Source organism: Rhopalosiphum padi, chromosome 1, assembly GCF_020882245.1.
Source record: "Rhopalosiphum padi isolate XX-2018 chromosome 1, ASM2088224v1, whole genome shotgun sequence".
Lineage (NCBI taxonomy): Eukaryota > Metazoa > Arthropoda > Insecta > Hemiptera > Aphididae > Rhopalosiphum > Rhopalosiphum padi.
In genome coordinates, this window is record NC_083597.1 from 2,690,960 (window position 1) to 2,714,918 (window position 23,959).

At 31.8% G+C, this 23,959-nt stretch overlaps 1 protein-coding gene across 3 annotated transcripts in view; it reads left to right on the top strand.

Moving 5' to 3' along the window:
* LOC132918555 (netrin receptor UNC5C) overlaps window positions 1–23,959 on the top strand; it is a 116,956-nt gene that overhangs the window by 73,069 nt on the left and 19,928 nt on the right. For all 3 annotated transcript variants that reach the window (XM_060979825.1, XM_060979823.1, XM_060979824.1), the window contains exon 5: window positions 15,781–15,948. In XM_060979825.1, the coding sequence (XP_060835808.1) occupies window positions 15,781–15,948 (168 nt within the window). The remainder of the gene's footprint in view (window positions 1–15,780; window positions 15,949–23,959) is intronic.

A 23,959-nucleotide genomic window follows, 5' to 3' on the forward strand; every position in this document is an offset into this window, starting at 1 on the left:
TTTATTTATTCGTTCAACGCCTCGTCGATTTGGAATGAAACCAATAACCATTTCATTTTGAAATTTTTCACTGCGCAAAACAAAAGATTAATAATACAATAACTATACATTTTTCGATAGCATAATCTAGGTATATAATTTTCAAACCGCATATTAATATATGTTACCTTGGAATAACAATATTTTTTTAACGAAACCCGCTTTTTGAATGCGAATAAGAAGCACGTGATTTATGAGGCTTCGATTTTTTTTTTAAACAAAATTTGTGATGTAAAACCAAAATTATTGCCATTAAAAACTTAAAAAGGTTGTACGTCATAATAACTACGTTTAAACAACGGCTTAAGATAATGTATTTTTTCGTAGCACATCCGTCATCGTTGTTGCTATTATTATTATTAATATTATGGAGCGGCATCAGTTAAATCAGTATAATATAGATACTATAGTCTTTAAAAACGAAGCACTTCAACCGATAGACTTGCGGCAGAAAGGCGTACGCGGCGGGAAAATGAAAAAAGCAAAATTATAAATAAACATCGTAGTATATAATAGGTACTACCTACCTATGTACGTATTATATATATATATATTGTTTAATACGATTAGCCGATATTGTCTTACCCCGAGCCGTATACCTATGTATATTTTATGTTCTTTTGCTATATGAGTAGAGTTGTATACAGTTAGACACGTTTGTCGTTGAATACGAGCACGTAAAAAAAAATCCGCGAAGAATTTAACCGAAACCCTCTTTACCGCCTCTGTTACTATGGCGGTGGGAAAGGGGAGATAAGTGGCGACGTTGTCGACGAGGGGTGAGAGAGACCGTAAATTACGTGCGCCGAGGCCAGAAATAATTAGCCCGTTATATATGCGCGCCGACTACGACGACGGCGGCTGAGTGTAAGTCCGCCGAGTTGTGACTTTTATGCGGCAGTGGTAATTGAAAATCTCTGGATTTATTATTATTTGTCCGCGCAACACGACGAGATGCTATATTCAAGAGTTCGTTTGTGTGTGTGCGTTGCAGGTTTGTTTATGATCGAGAGACACGTCTCGCTAAAGTGTCGCGAGCGGGACACGCGCCAAGATAAAACAGGAAATATTAACACACAGACGAGACGTATAAACGGTTTTTCGGTCGAATCTTTCTAATGTGTAGAGACAATTTTAACGGGGAAAAAAAATCAACTAATCGAAACGGATATAAATAAAAAAAAGTATAACTTATACTGCGAATAAAATATCCACAGCACAACTAAGTTTTGGCTAACCATAACCTAACATTCAAAAGTATAAGCAACACATTAGATAGATATTTAAAAAATGTTAGTAGAATGTTTAATTTTTATTTTCTTTCAGTAGTTAGTTTTTGGTTAGAATATTGCGCATTAAGTAAGGATCTTTATACATTGTTTTACAAACGACCAATTTACTTTTTGTTTATTCGAAATGATAAACATATACATATAGATAATATTATACTACATATTATGCATTTATTTTATTTTAAATACACTGACTGATGTGATTAATAACGATTATATTATTTTTGATTTGTATTATGGAAATCGAAACAAAACCGATGTGATTTCAATGTTTTATTTTTCGATTTTGTTTATCGTTTTACCACAATGCTTGGTGTACTGTTATTTTAATTCAATAGTCACATGTATACTATTATGCAAGAGTACATAATTTTTTGTTGTTACTGATTTTTTTTTTCACCACCAAAAAACAATGAAAAACAGGTGGACTAATATTAAAAATAACAGAGATGGTTAAATTAATATTTTTGTCTAAAATTGGCGTTCGAATGCGTTTTGTGTATACAAAGCCTGAAAAGTCGTGTTGTCGAAGTTGAATACGTGATTTTAGAACAAAAGCACGCAGGATGTGACGGATAATGAATCCGGTGAATGATTTATGGCAGAGTCGCGCGTACTATATAATATTATTTTATCCCATGTCCCTTTATACGTACTCTCTAACCCTCCACAGTTGTACACCCACGCGTGGGCCGGTCGATTCCATGTGTATGGTTATATAGGTATGTAATAACATATATAATATAATAATAAAACTAATGGACCGAATATCCGATAAGGATTCTCACCGGTCGACTCGTACGCGGATGCTCGATTAACGATGATGTACGTATAGGTATATATTATATACATTATAGGATTGAACACAATTGCGCATTAACCGCTGATACGCACTTTCTCCGACAAAAACAGTTTATCAAACGCCGAAATTCGTCGTCAAAACACTTAGACGCGACTAAATACATAATAATATATATTGTTGTACAGTATTTTATCGTATAGTTTGGGCGGGGTCGACGACAACTTATTGTAATACAACAGCTATGACACAATTTGATTCGTGTAAGCGACGACTAAATTCAATCGTATACGTCATCACAAGGACACGTATTTTATTTCGAATTAAATTGTTTTAAATAAACATTTGATATCTGAAATGTTTGATAATGCGTATACTTCAGAGTAATTTTAACATAATTCGATCCTAACATTTGGGTTTCGTTGTACTTAATTATGATGATGAGTTAAACTGCAAATAAGAAGAACTCGTTATTTTTCTTTAAATTCAATACTAATATTTGTATAGTTAGCTACTTAATTCGATTGTACGAACTTTCTACATGTGACATAAAAAATGATGTACATAATATAATATTTGATCCCTTCGGATTTTCATTAATTATTACCTAGCTATATAATTGCACAGCAGTAACATGTTATAGATTATAGGTATGTCCGCATTATTATGTGTTGAAAATATATTTTATTTATTAATTTCCTGTTTTATTTTCTGACAAGGGTCATGTTTAAAATTATCTTTTTATAAATGTATAGCGGTAAAAATTGTCAGTTTTCTAGTCATCAACTTATTTTCCAGTATTATTCAAGGAACTCGCATGAATAACCAAATGTATACCCCGTTTTTAACTCATTTTAAACAAATAATATAAGGGTTGACTTCTCTATAAATATAACAAGGATCCGATCGTCTTTATTACATATCATCCCTTCACATGAAATATGTTGTTGTTATCACAAAACTACCGGTTACATATTGCACCTTTATTTAACTTTTTTATCGATTTTTTAATGTCACAATTGACATGTTGTATAATATTACTCTGTAGCTAGAGTCCATATAGATGGTATTTCCAAAAAAATATTTGATTTATTTTGTTTTTTAAGTAAAAAATATCCAACAATTCATTTTGTAAGTATATAGGTATATAATTATACCATAGCACATTATTTATTTTCTAGTGTATTTTAAATTTATATTAAAAAATAGACTATAGTCGAGCTAGTGGTAATATTATATTTATATGAATCCTTTTCCATTAAAAAATAAACTTATCAGTACTTTGTTCGTACCAGCCAGGATGAAGCCATCGACGGATAAAACGTACAACAATTCTTTTTTTTTATAATAGCAGCTGTTTGCCTCTTTGTTTTTATGCTTGAGGTATGTACAATTAGGTGTAAAAGCTTTTTATCGAAATAGGTTAAACCAATCAATACGTAACTATATTATTATATAATATATTTATGATATTTACCATGTATTTATCCGGAACAATTTATTACAGTTTTTCAACATATTTGCATTTTCATAAAAATTCGTGGTAGTTATTAATATATTATGTCATTAAAATACAATATCACTAATAACACAAATTAATAATATTGTCGCACACGTGTACCACATGGACTGAAAAATATATCGGTTGTTTTACTAACATATTCATTGTTAAAACCACTTATTATTTTTTTAACTTTGCATTTATTTAAATATTTAGTTATTCAAGTTTTGAAATTTTTCCGTATGGTTAAAATACCGTCATTTCAGTTTCTTAAATTTTTATATTCCATTTAAGGAGTTCTGTGATGATACAAATTTCATTTTTTTACAAATTTAAAATTCCTTTTTTACTGTGTTTTTAATCAGATAAATATTATTTCAATTTTTATGCATCTAAAGCAATGTTTTCCAACTTATTGGTCGAGAACTAACATTGGGTCACGAAATATTTTTGATGAGTCGCGACTTGTGGTCTTTGTACTCAACAAACAGTAAATTTGTAGATCGGCATTACAAAAAGGTTGGGAAACACTGATCTAAAATATAATCCAATCGTTTTTTAGTATTTTACTAACTTCACAAACGAACTTATATATTATGTGATATGGCCTTATCGGTATACTATATACTAAATGTTTGAAGTTCTTATTTAGCCAACCCGTACTATTATATTATCGTTATCAATTTTCCTGCTAGTTTATCAAGTTTATGTAAGGTATATTATATTATATAAAATTCTATATCGTGAAATTCTCGCATAAATCGTAAAATCGTATTATAATTTATAAATACTGTAGAATGTTTACCCAATACACCTAGCTTCTATTTATTGTTTTTATTTACTACAATATTTAATATAAAAAGGAATTTTAATAACATAAAAATAATCAACGTTTTAAAATTGAATTCGTAGAAAAACAATGTTTTTTTTATTTGAACGAATACGTAAGACCTGAACATGAGAAAAATAAAAAAACTGCGCTTCTGAAACTCGTGAAATTATATATTGCTTGATCCCATGGCCGCATAATAGTAAAAAGTTTGCCCGACAGTGGTAAAATTCCAATCAGTCCTGGATAATTGGAATGCAGTCCCCTAAGCAATTATATATCTTTGGCGGTGGCGTGTGTACTTAAAATTCTCGAGACACTCAACAACGATGCTTTTTCTTTTGGTAAATTTTCGGCCATTATTGCATTCTGTCGGTACCGCGAAGTTCGTTTGAAGCGGACGAAAAAAACCTGAAAACAATTTTTTCTTCTTCCAAAAAGTACCACCGGTGGGGTCGTGACAACACCAGATATAACTTTGCGAAATGGTTTTTCTCTGCAGATATTGTTAAATATGAAATTACTTTCCGGCGACAGTCGTTATAGGTATATAAGGACAAATATGGACGCAAAGAACCGTTCATTTACATTTTTACAATAATAATAATAGTAATATAACATTTTATATATTGTTTGTATATACCGGAGTAGGTATATACTATATATACGCGTATTGGTCGGCCATTGTTGTTAGCCATTTATTTTTTTCTTCATTGTTAACGTGTGTGCATTTCTTGGCCTGCTACAAAGAGTCCACGGGACAGAGCGGAAGGGTCATTGGGGTCACGTGGATTCCCACTTTTTGCAGTTGTAATTATTATTATTATCATTATAGAGAATAAGCACACATTTTCCAGTACATTTTAAAAATAAAATAATAATAATAATAATAATGAAAATAATGAATAAATTTCATTCATCCGTTTGTGGTAAAATCGATTGACGATAAATTATGAACGGTATAAATTACTCTTCGGAATCGTGTTGAATAATTTATGAACGTCAAAAGAGTTGTGACTACCCAATATAAAATGAAAACCTTAAAAGGTGTTAATTGTTAATGTCATTCGTTTTCAAAGTTACTCTTTAGTTTTATTATAATTTAATTCGCATGGCTTTGGTTTTCATTTAAAAATTAAACCTTTCAATAAAATATATAATATTTTAGATGCTTTATTTATGTATTATACTTTAATGTTTATAAGAAGTTTTAAAAATTGTCCTAAATATGCCTTAAAGTATAATTCAGCTGTTTTTTATGTTTAAAAAATTCAAACCAATAGAAAAATAATTGAATTATATTTTCATAAAAAAAAGTTGAGGCTAATTAGTATAATGCTAATCGACATCGCAGTCTGCAGTTAGTCGAATCATATTTTAATTATTCTTAAAAATAAGAACAATAATATGCTTTTATTATATATAATGTTTTTTAATGAAATATTTACGTACAGTAATATTGTGGACACAAAACATAAATTATAATAAATGAAAATATAGTAGTATTTTAAACAAATTTTGACCAAACAAATTTACTTAATATGTTCCTTATTGTATATATATAAAAAATTACTTGTATGCATTCATTGTCCTGGCTAAAATTAGTTATTGAATTTCATTTCGAGTTTTGTTTAAGTTAAGTAAATATCTTAAGGGTATTATAAAAGTTATATTAATTACATAAATGTATTTATGTCTCACATTTTTATCTTATTTATAATCTTTTTAAAAGATAGCAATATTTTTTCACCCATCAATTTTTCTCTAGAAATCAACCAATTCACTTTGATAAGTCAACAGTCATCCACATCTAAAATAAAATTTAGAAGAGGGAGTGTAAAATTAAGCATTCTTTACCCTTCAAACTTCTTTCACGGATTGTTTTTCGGTGCACATTTTGGCAATCAAAACTTTTTTACCCCCTTAAACTATATATAGTGACATAGTAGAACTGCAAGCCGCATAATGAACTTATTTAAATAACTTATTTAAGCACGTATTTTACGAAAGCAGAGATTATGTGATTTATTTATTAAATATAAACATCGTTATAAGTCTCAGGAAATTATAACTTTAAATATGATTAAATTCACCAGAGTGGAAAAACCTATTGCAAAATTCATATTTTTCAAATCAAGGTTATTTAAATTCGTTGTTAACGCCATGAAAGGCTATTATTTTTCATTTTTTATTATATACATTAATTCAAAAAAATAGCTGAAAAATCTCGGAAAGAGCACGAAAACGTATAAATTGTTTTTTGCACTCTGTTTCATTATATTATATCTAATCGGTTCCTAAATTTACCTAATATATAATGTAACCGTGTAGGATATTTTTTATTTAACCATTCAAGTATGATATTTTCGTTATAGTCATCAGCTTAAATTCAGCTATTGTTTGTTCTCTTTAGCCTATGCCATATACTATCCAATGGAAATGGTATTTATTTAAACGTTTTAAAATCATATATATTTTTATATATAATATCATACTAGTATGATAATAATCCTTGTATTATATCCAAGCTATGCGGGATTTTAACTATTGGGTCACGCGTGGCGCAACGCCCGGGATATTATGTACAAATAATAATATTCTAAATGCGAATAATTATATCGGACCACAACCCCTCACAACATAAATTTCGCTATTCGTTTTTACGATGGGTCCTCGGTCATTAAGCCGCGTGTTGTATAGCCGTGTGGGTGGCGTTTCAGGACAAAAATATAAAAAAAAAAAAATACCGAAACGCAACTATATGTGCCGTGGTAGAACCGATTCCGGGCGTAAGAGGAGGAGCGACAGGGACAAACCTATCGTAAATTTTACACGCATAATATTATTATATACATATACACAGTCGCAATCAATTATCGCACACAAGAGTCCCTTTCATAAACACTCTGAATCCGAAATGCTGCGGGCGGCTCGTCGAGGGTCTCTTTTTCACTCGGGCTCGCTCACACACGCTCGTTGCTATTATTGGGCTAATGATCCGGAACTAACAATACCGCGAGCGTAGAAACGCCAAAGCGTGTGCAGTGTGTATAGCTTATAATATTAATAACAATAATATTCCTACTTGTATCCGTTTTTGGTCGTGTGCATTAATACACGTGGGTAGGTATATAGGAAATCGAAAATTCACTTCAAGTATTATTATTATTTCTATTTGATCATATTATATAATATAGGTGTAAGGTGTTATACTTTATATAGTCGTCGTCCTCGAGCTTATTAAAATCGGGTTTGTCGACAAAACATACACATATAGGCAATCAAACTCTTTTGACTATGCCTCCCCTCCCATCATATAGATGTGCCACAGCAGTACTTACGACAGCTTTTTAATCGCTTTGGCAACGTCATCGTCAGTCGTTGTGGTCGTTAAACAGGCCGAAGTGAAAAAGGTAAACGTGATATACAATGACCGGGTCTGTAGTGTGTGTGTGTGTGTGTGTGTGTGTGTGTGTGTGTGTGTGTGTGCGCGCGTGCGCGCGCGTATTTCTAATGTTTTACACAGGTATACACGCGTACTCTTTTTACGTAATATACTTAATTCGAAAATAATGGGTTATTTTTCACGATCGATTTAGTATTTACGATCAAAGCAAAAATCACTCTATTGAAAATGCTGTACACCGGCGCACGTTTTCGAGATTCGAACGTAATCGTATTATATTTTTATTTAAAACTTGTTTCTTTTACAGCGTTCCTTGTACACTTTTAGCTACTTCGAAAATGGTCACAAAAAAACTATCCTCTTTGTGATGCCGTACAAATTACTCTGTACACACACTGCACTGTTCCAATTATGTTTTCTTTTATCATTGAACTTTTTTCGGTTAAGGAATCAATTATAACGTATTTATCATGTATATACTAAGTACTATATATTGTACTGTTGAACTACTATTCCACGTACTCAAATTTAATTGTCAGTTACAATAGTCATCGATTTTACACGGAACCCTTCGAATAATTCATCAATTATTTTATATTTTGTATCGCCATAAAAAGAAATAGGTACTATTATATTTTAACACTTAATACATGTGATATAATTATTTCGATATGCATATTATAATTAAATATTTTATTATATTATTATAGTTACATTGATTAGTTAATTATGTTTTCTAGTAAAACGTATTATTATATTTAAATAATAGCGTTTATAATTATTGCAATATTATTAAAACGAAAATAGGATATGTTTTTTTTACAGTAATAATTATTCGGTGGCGTCGCATTTAACATCAATTATATAATTATAAAAATAATAATGTGTAATCAAAGAATTTGAAAATCAATCATCTCATAACTGTGGTGACGCGACAACTGGTAGAGGATAATGTGGAAATTTTCCCAATTTAATTTGAACAGTAGAAAAGTTAATACTATTGTTTGAATCGGCCTCACTTATTACGATTGAGATTTAATTAACCACCTCGTATGATCCTTTTGATTTTTCCGTTAAATTATGTACTATTGTTATTATCATTATTATATGAATATTGATGTATAATATATATAATTTGTATACATAGTAGTAAGTGCTAGGTGTAGTTGTTATAGTATTTAATGATATCAAAACATGTGTTTTCAAACCGACGAAAATAAAATTATAGCAAACTTATTGGGGTCGATTGTGATTTATATGTCCCCGTCGAAAATAAAAATCATAATTCCAAAAGAGGAGACTGTCATCACTGCCCGCGGGACAAAAATCATCTAATACAGTCAATACAGAACTCATCTATTATATTATCAGCCGCATGTGATATCATTATTTGTGCATATAATAATACAACACAGGCGCCACATACGGTCGTGTCATTGTCCCGTAACTACGCTGGACGATCGGCGTGTGCAGGCAAAAAGTCCGTTTACATATTTTGTTTTTTTCCCCCGTATTCGTTTACACGTACTCACGTGGCGTTTCCCAGAGATGTATCTGACGGGGCTGGTGGGGGGGGGGGGGTATAGCCATTGCGCGTGACTTTCCGGCAAAAAAAAAGCAATTCGAACGTACAAATCGAAATCCCACTGCGTCTTTCCTGCCACTCTGCGGCACCCCATAGTCGGTCGACCCGTCACACTACGCCGCGCGCACACACATATACGTATAGTATGCATAATATCTTCGGTTTACGTATTGTAATATTTTATTGTACGCATATATTCACGCCGCCGCCGCCGCAGGTGTGTGCGCACGTGTGGTGGTTTGCGGGTAAAAACGTCTTTTGTCGCGGGCGCGGGAAAAGTTTCGTTATTGAAAATCTCGTTAACGAGACGGAAGTTTTTTCTCCTCCGCCGCAGCGGCCCCGAACTTTCCGCTGCAAATCGGCGACCGACAGCGAAAACTCAGCAATAGCAAACAGTGGTGGTGCCTTGTTGATTCTCCGTACGTGATAGTGTTGCGCGACCCCATCAGTGCGGTAGCGTCTTCACGAAACGCGCCTCGTACAATACAATAATACGAACATAATTATATTATTTATATGCTATACATACCGAGTTTGGAAACGCGTTTTGTACGATTCAAACGTATAATATTTTTTGGGAGGGGGAGAGCTTTGTATATTCCTTACTGGAGAGACCCTCCGCCGAGCCAATTTTTCCGTGGCTCACGAGAAGTTTACATTTTTTTAAACTATATAAACCGTAATCATAAAGTATTATAAATCCCGAAAATTACCCGCAAACCATCGTATACTTTTATTCGTGTTTTCGAATGACGAATATTGTCGATACTACGAATGAATATTCTCAAATTCCACCAACCAATTCACTTGTGCAATGGAAATAAAAATAGATCAGTAGTTTGTCTGAGAACTTCTGCTATGTCGGTTGTTATAGATTTTTGAAGAAAAATTTAGGCCATGGCGCTAAAACAGTTTAGAAGCACTGCTATGTTATAAGCGATAATAATATATTATTATGCGCGATCGGCGATGATCGTTTCAACTGCGATTTATATTATATATCTATATATTTTGTATTTAATTATAATAATATGTGGTACACACGTACACGTTCGTCGCGAGACGGTCCTATAAATACAATATATATTTATAATATATTTATAAAACAGATAAAACGTAATATAATATCCAATCGTTATTGGATACTAGCATATTACACGGCGAGTGTTATACACACACACAGTGTTGTATATTGTATCGTATATGCACGCGGCGGGGTGAGAGTAAACATTTTTAACGACCCGATTGCACCGACCGCGCGTCGCGGTCCTTATAATGAAAGTTGTTATTACCGACTATAAAATGCGAAACAATATTCGAACGTTTATGTATATAAGTACCTAGGTACATGGTATATTATTATGTATAGGTGTAAATTATATTATTATGGTGTATGTGTGTAGACGTGTAGCAACCTGTTTGCTGCAGGAGAGGCGAACGTCTCAATTTATACATTATACATTTTAAGAAGGTATTAAATACGATCCGTTTAATGCATTTTCGATACAAGAACCTGGTAACAATAGGAGACTGAACAGCTCCTAAAGATACTACTTCAAAGTTGCCTTTATCGTTTCTAAGTCAATTTACAAGAGAAACTTAATGCTTAGGTATCTCAAATTACAACTATTTAATATTTTTTATTCCCGGTGTATTTAAAAATTTCCAGAACATTTATAAATAACACGAAATCTAAAAATATGCTGGGAATTTTCATTTTTAGAGTAGGTAGTATATTCCAAAACATTAGTAAAGCCTATTTAGAGGTTTTGCATCGACTTAGAAATACATTTATATCGTACATCGTATAAAAAACAAAACTTGGCAGCTTCGTCATCACGATAACATCATTACATTCCTCAGTTTCTCACACTTTGTATTCAGTCTGTCTTGATGAAACACGTAGTATAGTTCCGACTGATTGTCAAGCTCTTTACTATCGCGACATAGCTTCTTGTAATTTTTGATTATCTCTCAAATATTGTCGTTGAAATGGTCCACTTTTTTAATCATGCAAAGATATTCTAAAGGCTAAACTATACGCTCTTCGCTCAAAAAGACGTTCCAAAAATGCTTTTACCAATGCAGTATCACCTCGTACGTTAATAGTTGATATACCTATAGTAAAAAGCATACTTTATATTTAGTCTCTCTCTCTCTCCTTCCCATTTTCTCGTCCCTATATCCACCCCTTGATGGTCATCAGTCATCACACTCCCCCATAGTCGATAATAATATATCCTCATAAGAACTCGCAATGTTTTAAACAATATAATAATAATCACAATTTTTATCATGACTAGACGTTTTGCTTTGATCTCTGTTTGAACAATCTATGTTTTTTAAACTTTACCGGAAAGTCATTCTGCGCCTACTCACGTCTCACGTTGCTTTTTTCGTTTTCATCGAAGCCCTTACTAATTTTTCTTTCTCTTGTATAATTAATATAAAAATAAACTAATCACGTTCTTAATTATCACTAAGATTAAAAATCACGCCCCATCGATACGCGCTATATATATAGTAGATATTATAATGAAAGGGCGGCAACGGATTTTCGAAGGAGTTATTTTTTATTTTAAATAAACATAAAACATATTATTACATTGGAATAACCGAATATCAAATTAAATAGATATCTGTGCATTTTGCTTATAATATATTTCCTCAGAATCACCAATGTTAATATAATATTTTAATTACCGTGTAATTCACGATTTCTCTCTTCGAAATGCATAGCGTTCCGCCCCACAACTGCAGTGACAGTTAAAATTAGTTTTTAATCAACGTCTATACCGTGCATACGGGCATCACAATTTTTTTCTCTTGTTATATTATTATTTTAATTTTATATGTGGTCCGTCCGGAAACCGCTTTTGCTTATCACTCATGGACGGTCGGCAATAATACAGCGTATGTCCGCCAGCCGGTACTATACGGAACTCCGGTCACGTGTTTCAATTGCATGGCAGCTAGTGTTTGCAGTTTAAAACTATAAACACTCCAAATTCCTAATTCAATGCACTAGCGATGCTCTTACCTATGATATAATATATCGGTATGCACTCGATTCCGAAACGATTCTTGCTCGGGAAACACGATATTGTTGTAACTATAATATAATGTATTCCCGATTCCGGTCTGGAACAAAATATGTATCATAGCGATCCAATAGCACTATAGCAGTATATATAATATATATATATATATATATATATATATACTATGTAGGTAATGTTTTTACTACGGGCAATGAACTTTTAAAAAAGTATTCTTATTTTGTATAAGTATTTGTGCAAATATATTATGTTTTTGAGTTAGGCAAATATTTAAAAACTACGATTCAAGTTTAGTTTATTATGAATGCATTTGATAATAATATACGTATCATGTATAATATAACCGTCATTACGAATTTGACGAATTCCCGAAATATCTATGAATTATTAGTAACATTTGTTACACATATAACTATCGTATTACCCATAATTATATAATATTGTACATACCTAAACTAAAAAAAAATTCACTTAAGTATAGTCAACAACCTACTTTGAATACCCCGCTAGGATAATGCCCGCTGCAGCGGAAGGTACATACTATAATAATTAAATTAATTATTGTTTCACATTATAAGTGAACTGCAGTTCACTTATATATGCTGAACTATTTTGTATATCAAAATGTATTGTAAATAATCTGTGTATTACAATAAAAATATGATTAAAATATATAAAATCATTCTTCTTTTTATAATTTAAAATTAAATATTTATATACTTACTATCTACTTATAAATTAATTTTTCCTTTATAGATTTAAATACATAACATTCAAAATATAACTTATTTATCCGGTCGATCATTGTATATATATATAAAAAAAATGCCTGTTCTGCATCAATTGTGATTTCTACATTGCTTACTTGCATGCATTAGGCGTTCTACACCATTGTTCAGACATTTAAAAAAAATTGTCCCGTTTTCCACTTTGAATTGTTTATTATTTTGTATTATTTATTACTAAATTTTTACTATATTAATCATGTGAGAATAACTCTATGTATGGCATTCCGTCACCTACAAACCGTTTCGTACACGCCTGTCGGACAATAACAGCATTATATATATATTATTATTATTATTATTATGTATAAATGTATAGTACACTCGTACAAAATATAAGAACGAAATCTTCGTTCGAATTATACAATAATGATAATATATAATAGTAGTATGCACGCGTGTGTCACTCCTAGCCCGAGTCTCTCATATACGTCAAACCAGCTTCAATGTACCTCTCTTCTCGTAGTATATTATTGTCATGTACCTACATCCGATGCATAGGCATATAATACTCATCATCATATTCGTGCGCAGTACGCGTCAACAATGAAGCGCGCAGTGAATCGTGTTGCGAGTCAAATTATATATAATATTCCGACTGCGCTGTATAGACACGATTTCGTTTTGTCTAACAGCATAGTTATGTACTTAAAAGAAAAAACTTCTACAATAATACGACTCTATACATTGTTGTTCTTTTATTTCTCGCGTACATCGCATAAGTTGTGCATGTGCAGAGCGATTATATTTAGTGGAGAATTATTACGTTTACGTGCTTTTACGTCGGCAACCCTCCCCCCTTCACCATAGACATTTGGATTTTTTTATAATTTTGTCTGCTGTTACAGTTATCAACGTCACACGGGACACGTGTGTTTTCGTTTGTTTGTTTATTTATTATATTATCATCATAATTAACGACTTTCGATGGGCTCGCGAGTATAAGACACGACACGTTTTGAAAATGAAAAAAATCGTTCTAGATTCGCGAAATTAATAGTGTGTATATTATGCTAATGCGTGTTGTCACGCCCGTTGACAATTACATTTCATTATAATAAAAACGTTCTACAAAAATATTAAATACTGAAATCTCAAGCTAAAATGAAATACAACAATATACACAAACACCATATCATTATTATATATATTATGTGTATGGTATATATACGCCGTACAACAACAGTCTATTTAGTATTTACGTTTTCATGAAATATTCAACATTTAAGTAGTTGTTTACCTTAATTGTTTACACGAGTCTTGCGGATAAAAATAAAAAAGTTCTAATTGTTTAATTTTGTTGAACGTTGTATGCTTTTCATTGTATATATGCACGCCGGCGCGTGTACATAACAAATATTTAAACGCGTTTCTACGCATATAATATATGTATATAATGTTGAGTATATAATTCGCATTTACCTTATCGACTGGCTTAGGTACATAAAATAACGACTTTGCGTGAAATTTTTTTCCTTATGGGAAATAAAGGGAAGAAGAGGTTTCACAAGTCGTCAAGAATACAACAAATGCATACAATAGATATATCGCGCGTATAGGGTATAAGACATAAGTATAGCGATTATTATTTTATGATCACTATGAAAATCATTTTATTATTATTATATATATCTAGGTACGTGAAATCAAAACACGGCCGACAGGACAGCATTATCGTGACATCGTCTACTGCTGCAAGATTTATGGGTCGGGCGAGACGTTTACGGGTTCTTGACAGATGGTCGCGTGGACACAATTTTTTTTTTTTTTACTGCACTGTATTATATACATACAGGTGTATATAAATGAGTCGTCACCGCGCAGATTTCGGTTTGACGGTGGACACAAAAAATGAAAAAAAACCCGAAACATTCAGGTGTACACGTATATATTATCTACCTGTACTGCTGCAGCAAAATAAGTCAAATAAAACATTTTTATTGCTTTTATTTTCGGAAAGAATCAACCGTGTGTTTCACGGTTACATATCGCGTATATTGTATGCGCTCCGTAAAATAATATAATATAACGTAGGATTATCGTCTTAACCGATCTGCGGACATTTTTTTTCTTTCGAAAAACGCGATTTATTGTCTGGTCGGCGTGTGTACACAATTGAGACACGAAACCGACGTGCTCTAAATCACAAGTTCGTGATCTTTGGTCGCCGGCCACCACGTCCACTGCAACCAGTGCATCTCGGTGTACGTATACGTTTATTTCGCTATCACGATTACGACGCGCCACAAAATGGATTTATATATAATATTAAATGTGTTTAGCAGTGAGACGAGCGGTCACGTGCTCTGGTTGTAGCGTGTATATACCTTATATACCGCGATTATTAAAACGAATAAAAGTATAGGTATACTGTTGTGACGCTTATCCGATTTCATATAAATTATTATGAACAAAACCCATATAATGCGTGCTCGTGGGTATTGATTCGCTTACTATATTGTGTATATATTATTTCTTTCCGCAGTGAACGGAGGCTGGTCGCCGTGGTCACAGTGGTCCGAATGCAGTTCCCGGTGCGGCAAAGGGCAGCAGAAAAGGACCAGAGTGTGCAACAACCCGGTGCCGCTCAACGGGGGCAAACCCTGCCCAGGGTCGGCGGTGCATAAGGCCGAGTGCACTTCGATCTGTCCGGGTAAGTTTAGTTAATAAAAATTTATCGCGTTGTTAGTTCGATTACCACGCCTCGGTATTCAACGGTATATAACGGCGGTGGCCGTCTGTATACATATGGGATGTCGAAAGTTCATTAATCGCGAAGTTAAATAGACTTTAAACTTATTCTATAATATACTCCACCGCTGTTGCGGCGTACGCCATAATAATATATTGTTATTACTGTGTACAGCGAGTATAGACCAAGCGATGTTTGTTTCAAACGTATATATAAATACTATATGTTAACAATGCCGCCGCCGCTCACTTGTCGGCAAACTAGTTATCCACTAACGAGTTTTCTATAGAACTCGATGGCTGGGTCTTTATTGCGAGCCTATACATATATTATTTATATATATATATATATATATATATCGAGAGACTTGACCGATAATAATTACCGACTATATGTATATACACACAATTACCTACCGATGATTTTTTAATTGCTGTTCGACGAAAATAATATTGTATATATATTTTTTTTTATATATTATCCGTTACAATCAGCAGCTATATTAATATATTGATTATATTATACCTATTTTATATTCTCTCCTGGCTGACCGGGCACGTTACCGGTACATTTTAGATTATAATATTATATATAGGTAGGATATTGTATATTATGCGCGACGTGCGTGTGTTTTGTGCGTCGGTCTAACAATATTATTGACGCGTTATCCTATTTAGCCGCTATTTAGTAAATTATTTCACTCTTAATATCTTCTCCGGGAGATATTTATCTCGCACGTACGATTTGTACGACTTAACGTCGAAAGTCTTCTCGCGCGCACGTTAGGCTTCATTAAGTACACCTTTTAAAAGTCTCACGAAATCGTGTCGAAAGAAAACTGGTTTCATTAATCTGGTATTCCCACGCGTGTCGTTTTCAAATATCTCGAATGATTAAAAAAAATATATAAAAAAATGTTATAATAACTGAAATTTTGATTAAAATTTAATTTAGTTATAATACATGTTATAGTAGCACTTGTTCGTTGTAAATGAAACTATCTATAAACATATATATTTTATGTATACATGGAAATAAACACGTATATGTACAAGAGTAAAAATCATATATAGGAGGACATTAATCCAAGTTGCATGTCAACGTTATTTTATTTTTTTTTACAAAACTCAAAACGTCCTGCAAAGGCAAATAATTATAACTGAACAACAATATAATATAATAATATCCCCAAGACTCGGGGTAGTATATCCATTTGGGGGAGGTAGGTAAGTACACACGAAGCACATAAAAATATATTTATTATTTACACGGTTTATATCGTGCGAGTTCATTCGCCAACAAACTCATAAGAAATGCAAACTGCACTTTGCCGACCGAATGGAAAACAAGAAACGGAAAAATATATATACCTAAGTATATATACCCACAATTGGCCATAAAAATTGTATATTTGAAAAAAAAAATCGGTTATGAAAAAAAAAGCGAACGGTAGCGGGTGGTAATGCAAGACATATTACGTGTTCTGTATTTCACTTATTTATACAACGCGAGTACAAAAAAAGTATCTGATTTGAATTTTATTTTTACAATACTCAGACGAATTAAAAGTTATAATACTTTATACGTCTTGTATTATTTATATGATATTACAGTTATAGATGAGCCATCAGCTCTCTAACCCGACGCACAAGGAAGTTAATATATGTAGGTATCTATATTAAATATCAATACAACAATGTAATTTACATAACAACATATAAGTATGCATTGTTATAATAAAAATTAATATTTTAATTTGTAGTAATTCTCAATTATGTCATACCTTAGAAGAGACACACTAGCATTATAATAATTGATATTGACATAATGTCATATACACATGACATATACATATCCAGAAAGATATTTTTGATAGAGGATATTTAAAATTAATTATTTGAAAATTTATAGAGAAAAATGAGTGTCTCATAATGGGTTATTTATTATAATATATACAAATTACATAACATAGACGTGTTTTGTTAAAGGTAAAAAAAAAAAATGATAAACACCTTAATTTTTTTTTCTTGCCACTCACCGCCTAAAATCTTTGTGTATTTCTGCGTTTTACATAATATTAAGCGTGCGACTTTTTTTGCTCGTTTAAAACGTCCTGGAAAAAAATGCAAAGAAAAACACTGAGGGGATAAAGGAGACACTGGTTTCTCTCGGGCAACAATAAGGGCTAATTGTTCCCCAGCAAGGGATAGAATCGCAAAACAGCATCTGTGCCGCCCATGCACTTAGTTTAATTCCTGTAATTTGTATTCTAAATCCGTTGCGCGCGTTGCTCACGTGAACAATAATTAGTACACCGTGCAGTATTATAATGCCACGGAGTTCGGTCGGATCTCGCAAAAACCTGGTCACGAGCGTCCACTTTTGGGTGCGTCGGGTCGCGGGCCGAAAACAAAAAAAAATATATATTCCAACCCAAAACAGTAGTTAACCCTATCGTGCCGTTTAGCTTATAATATATTATATTATAAGTACTCATCCAATATTCCCCGCTTAGAACGACGCTTTTTAGTACATATTTCCAGTCACTGGGTATAAGTGTATACATATACCTAATATAATCTATAGGTACCTATTCACTCGTCATCATATTAACGTACCCAGACAAATTGTGGTCTCAGATATCTATTCTGTTCTATTACCACAACCAAATATATAGCAATTAAAAAATATATTTTCTAATAACGAAATTACCAGAAAATTCATAATAAATTATAATGTAATAATTACTCAATAACATTTCATTTTCTGCAGTAGATGAATTATTATTTTAGTTTTATTTCTTCGAAATACACTAACTTAAACAATCAAGTATTACCTTATTTTTATAATAAAATAACAAGAACAAGAAAATATTTCTTAAAATGTTGAGTACTTATATTTCATATAATTATATAAATAATAATAAGGAAAGTTCACTTTACGCGTATTTACATTATATTTTTCCGGTTGTTGAGATTTTTTAGTATAGGTAACTAATACCTATTTATAGTTTTTATTTTTACTAACATTTTTATCTATTATTTTTTTACAGCGCAAAAACATAATTTGTCATCTTTATCGAATTTTACTTATTAAGTTATTCCTGTAACTTTTATTTTTATCTATTTTAGAATTTTTCCCTTATCGTGTTTTTCATTCTAATTCATGTTGATTGGTTTTTTTTTCATCGTCAATAGATGCAACAAATATTTTCGACTCACAATATTATATCTACATACTTTCAATATTTTTGTACGCTTGGTAAATTATCCATAACTTTATCGTATGTCATACTGTCATCACTCATCGCCAATATAGTTATTTTTTTTACATAGTTCTTTTATAGTAGTTAGTATATAATATTGTTTGCGTGTTTTTAGGTACCTAAATATTTTAACAATTTTGTAGACCATAATTTACACAATATAATATTATATTATTTTCGTAAATTTATATAAATATATATTTTATCCGCATTAAAAAAATCTCGTTGTATACCTATACATAACATATAAGAATATATAGGTCGGATAGGTATTTATTTAGAATATGATATATACCTACACATATAAATTTTTTACTCATTATTTTTAATTTTATAAACCGTTTTTATTCCCAGTGTACCTAAACTTTTTTTTATGCATCATAATAATTACTATTCTCTTTTTGGATTTCACCCCGCTGACCGTGATGGACGTATTTTTTGTGTTATATACAATCGATCGTCAACCCTTTTGCACGCTGCAGAACCCCCGTTTTCGATCTTTTGTGTCAACGTGCAGACGATATTATATGCAACCTATAGTGCAACAAATTTACCACACTCAACCACTCGCGTCAATGTCCCTTCATGCAAACAAATCCAAGGCGACCATCTGCCGTTAATTGTTGTTAATGGAAAAGTCACGTTGCTGCCGGGTATTTAACTAGGTATACCAGATATTCATAAAACTTATCTAACGATTTTCACTTTTTGTTTAACGATCGTTTTATTTCGACCGTATATTACGGCGTTCATATATACTATATTCGCGTATTTAAAAATTAAATTATACAACGAAATTTTAGATGCGCAACGCAAATATATTTAAAAAAATATGTAAAAACATAATTTATTTAACCCCAGGCTTGATGTAACCACAGTTAGTCGAAAGCCGGAGAATTGAACCCACGAATAGTCGAAATCCGAAGATAAACCACAAGAAGGCGGGCGACAAGACGAGAAGTTTACATGTTATTCCGAACGCATCTTTGACTATAATAGTAATTAACGGGTCGATGAAACCGCGGGTGGGCCACCGCAAAATAACACGTATGTTGCAGGTTGAATACGCCCAAATTTATAATGGAATCGATCGTAGCAATTTCATTCCAGCTCAATGCTGATTATATATTTCTAATATTTTTTTTCCATGACAACTTCTTGTAACTAAATACGCAAGAAACGATTTCAATCTAAATTAATAGTATGTATAAATCCATTTATGCATACAACATATTATATAATATATTACCATTATTTTATATTATTTTTAATCAATTCTATACTTACGATTCAAGCGAAATACTGACTCATCTGTGAGTTTTCTATTGATAAAGGTGTGTTTGTTTCAAAACGTTTTGAAGACGTGATTAAACGGTTACTAATCAAAGTGTTCACATAATATGCTCGTCGGTGTTTTACAAGACTAAAACACGTTTTGTTATAAATTGCCGCCTAATATATAACGAAGAAAATCGCACGTGCGAGCTTATAAACGATCGAGAACTCCATTATTCATGACCAAATTCAAACATCAAAAAAGTAAAGCCGGGCAGTCTGTGCTGTTGTATTCACATCGAAATCTCAAAATTCAATTCAATTCATGTATTGGTAGTAGTTTTTTTTTATACCTGACGCTGCGCAGATAGTATATAAACAAAATTTATTCGTTAAAATCCGCACCCAAACCGTAAGTGTATCAGTGTATGGAATTATAGACCGTTTAAAAGGTAAAAGGTTTTTGTTTTTGTAGACGCTTTTTTGAACAAAATAAATCGCCAGTGTTTTTGACGCATATAAATTGGTACGCAGTTTACCGCATAAAAGATCACACAAATTAATGTCTGTTTTCGATTAACTGTAGCACGGCGTGCATATTCTTTATCGGTTATTCGGGTCTATCGTATGTAATTACTAAGGACGCGTATCATACTATTATTATTATCATTATTATAATATATGCATATTTTCGAGCCGTCATAAATCCTAGTGTCGTATATCTTTTAGTTGCAGGTGGTATTTTCATTTTCCACGTCCTCACGCACTTATACCACAGCTTGCGTAATTAAATTTAATGTTGCCGCGTCGTGTGTATAAGAACGCGTCGCTTAGTCATCACAGGCCATGCTTATTCAAACTTGATCTCGCGGATAATAAAAAAAAATAGTATACGTATATTTGATTAAATATCGTGAATGTTTCTGAGATGGGGATAGGTATCATACACTTCACCCGTCCCCTAAACGAATATAAATTATTTAATAAAACCGATTATATTGTATATGATACAAACCCATCCGAACGTCTGTTTTTATATTTTTAAGTATTAAGATTATACTACGCCACCGTGGTACGTTAAATTTTACAAAAATGTCACTTACACATCAAAGTCTACCCGTAGTACACCCTTCGTTTATATGTACACGTGTCACTGGTCGTAAATATTAAACGCTCGGGAATATACGATCCCTCTCAAAATGCGATTTCACACGCGGCCCAGGGTCACTGGCCCTGTTATAAAGTTGCGTTCATACATTTTTTAAATAAAATATTATATTCACATTCAGATACGTATTATAATAATTTAAAATAACGGTAATTCATTTGATTAATCTTTGTTGAATAACAATAATTCCACAAAATTTAAATTCATGTCTTTTCATCTTTCATATTTCCTTGTTTAATCACTTATTTAAATATCACTTAAGAGGATGTCAGCGCAATATTTGTTTTCTCTGGCCCTTTTTTTTAAAAAACATTTTTGAGTAATATTAGAGTAAAATCATCCATTAAAAAAACGATAGAGAATAATATTTTTGAGAGTATTACATATCGATTTGTCTAAATATCGTCTAAAAACAATTTAAACTTGATTTAAATCTACAAAAAGTTTTTGTTATTTTAAAAGTCGAATACAAAATCAAATAACTAAAAAATATAAAATCGAATGTCATTCCTTCAAAAATATTATCCTCTATAATTTTTGTAATAGGTGATTTTACTCGAAGATTTCTCAAAAATCATAAAAAAAATGATTTTATGTGAAACTGTTTTATCTACAAGTTACACGTGGGTCTGACAGAGAAAACAAACATTGCGCTGGTCTCTTAAATTAATTTATCTTATTTCGTTGTCACTATTATATTAGGTACTTCTATACGTCATATTTGTTGTCAGTAATGTCAGTTGCCACTGTAGTAAGTACCTACGTATAATAATAGATAAACAAAGTTCTCAATGTAAACTACATATAGTACATATCATATATTATTTATCTGTATGATAAAATATACCGAAGTAAATTGGACTATGAAAGCGATTTAGTTTATAGCGGTCTATGGGTTTCGAATATTTACTAGTGATTATGAATATTAATAATATAATAATGTGATTAATATGATTTTAAAATACTAAATTCTGAGATATAAAATTATGTACATAAATAAAATATCAATAATTAATTATATTTATTATAGAATAGTTATGCTTAAAAAATAAAAACAGATCATCGATCAAAAAACTAAAATAAAACTTATTCTCGGACATAGTGGTGTTCAAAGAAAATGTTATGATATTATTATTTATTTTTATTATCGTAACATTTGTCGTTATTGCTTTCGATTTAATAACGCTAAACCCACTTGCGGCGATACTTCTTAAGTGTCCGTTAAACGTGTATAAGTATAATTAAAACAATTTAAAAACAAATGTTAATAAAGTAATTTAAAAGTTACCTTATAGTCTCAATAGACATTATATATAGAACCGCACGCAACTGTTGTAGTTTTAAGCTTAATTAGAGGGTTTGGACGATGTTTTATAATAAACAAGATAATAGATCTTTACTGTATAATGTATATATGTATATATAACTATTATATAATCCTATACTGCAGTAACATTATTAAAAACGTTTACGGCTGCAATTCTATGATTGACAATATGACCGAGTATATGCGACATTTTAAAAGTTTGTTAATGCCTGCCTATACCTACCTGCTATAAATTATATTAAATGACTGCGAAATTGGATTCTTGATCTTCTGTCAGCTCACCGTGTCAAAAAGTTTAAGGTTCGAGTATTGACTTATATACATATTTCTACTTGGATATATTATAGAAACAGTATAATATACGTTCTTAAAACCCGACGATTTTCTGTATAGTAATTTTAACCTCCCACGCCCCGAAGATCCTTGTCATAATATTAACGCGCATAAGTTCAGATTTTCAATAACATGTAATATGAAGAACGGGACAACATATTATATTATTGCAAAACTTGTCGAACGACGATGATGCGAAACAGTGCTTAAGTACATCTTTCTTGATTCCGTTATCTCTGAAATGTATAGACGGCAATACGGCAAGCCTGCAGTACAGCAATATTATAATATGTTTAATAATATTATGATATTATATGCGTTTACGTTATATTAAACTCACAACGACGCGGGACAGGGCGGCGGCGGTGTTTATGATATTCCAATCAGCACGCGGTTAATCCTATCTGTGTAATTACAACTAGGGATCCGGATTAACTGTATTTGATGAGGTTATATTATTATATTTATATAAAATACCCTCGAGTATAATATGGCAGCGTTGCAACAAAACCAGTAGAGACGTTAATGAATGCGTTGACGAGGGTTAAAAATATTTCGCGGGCTTTTAGACCGGCGGTCGTTTTGTGGCTCGGACCATGTATTA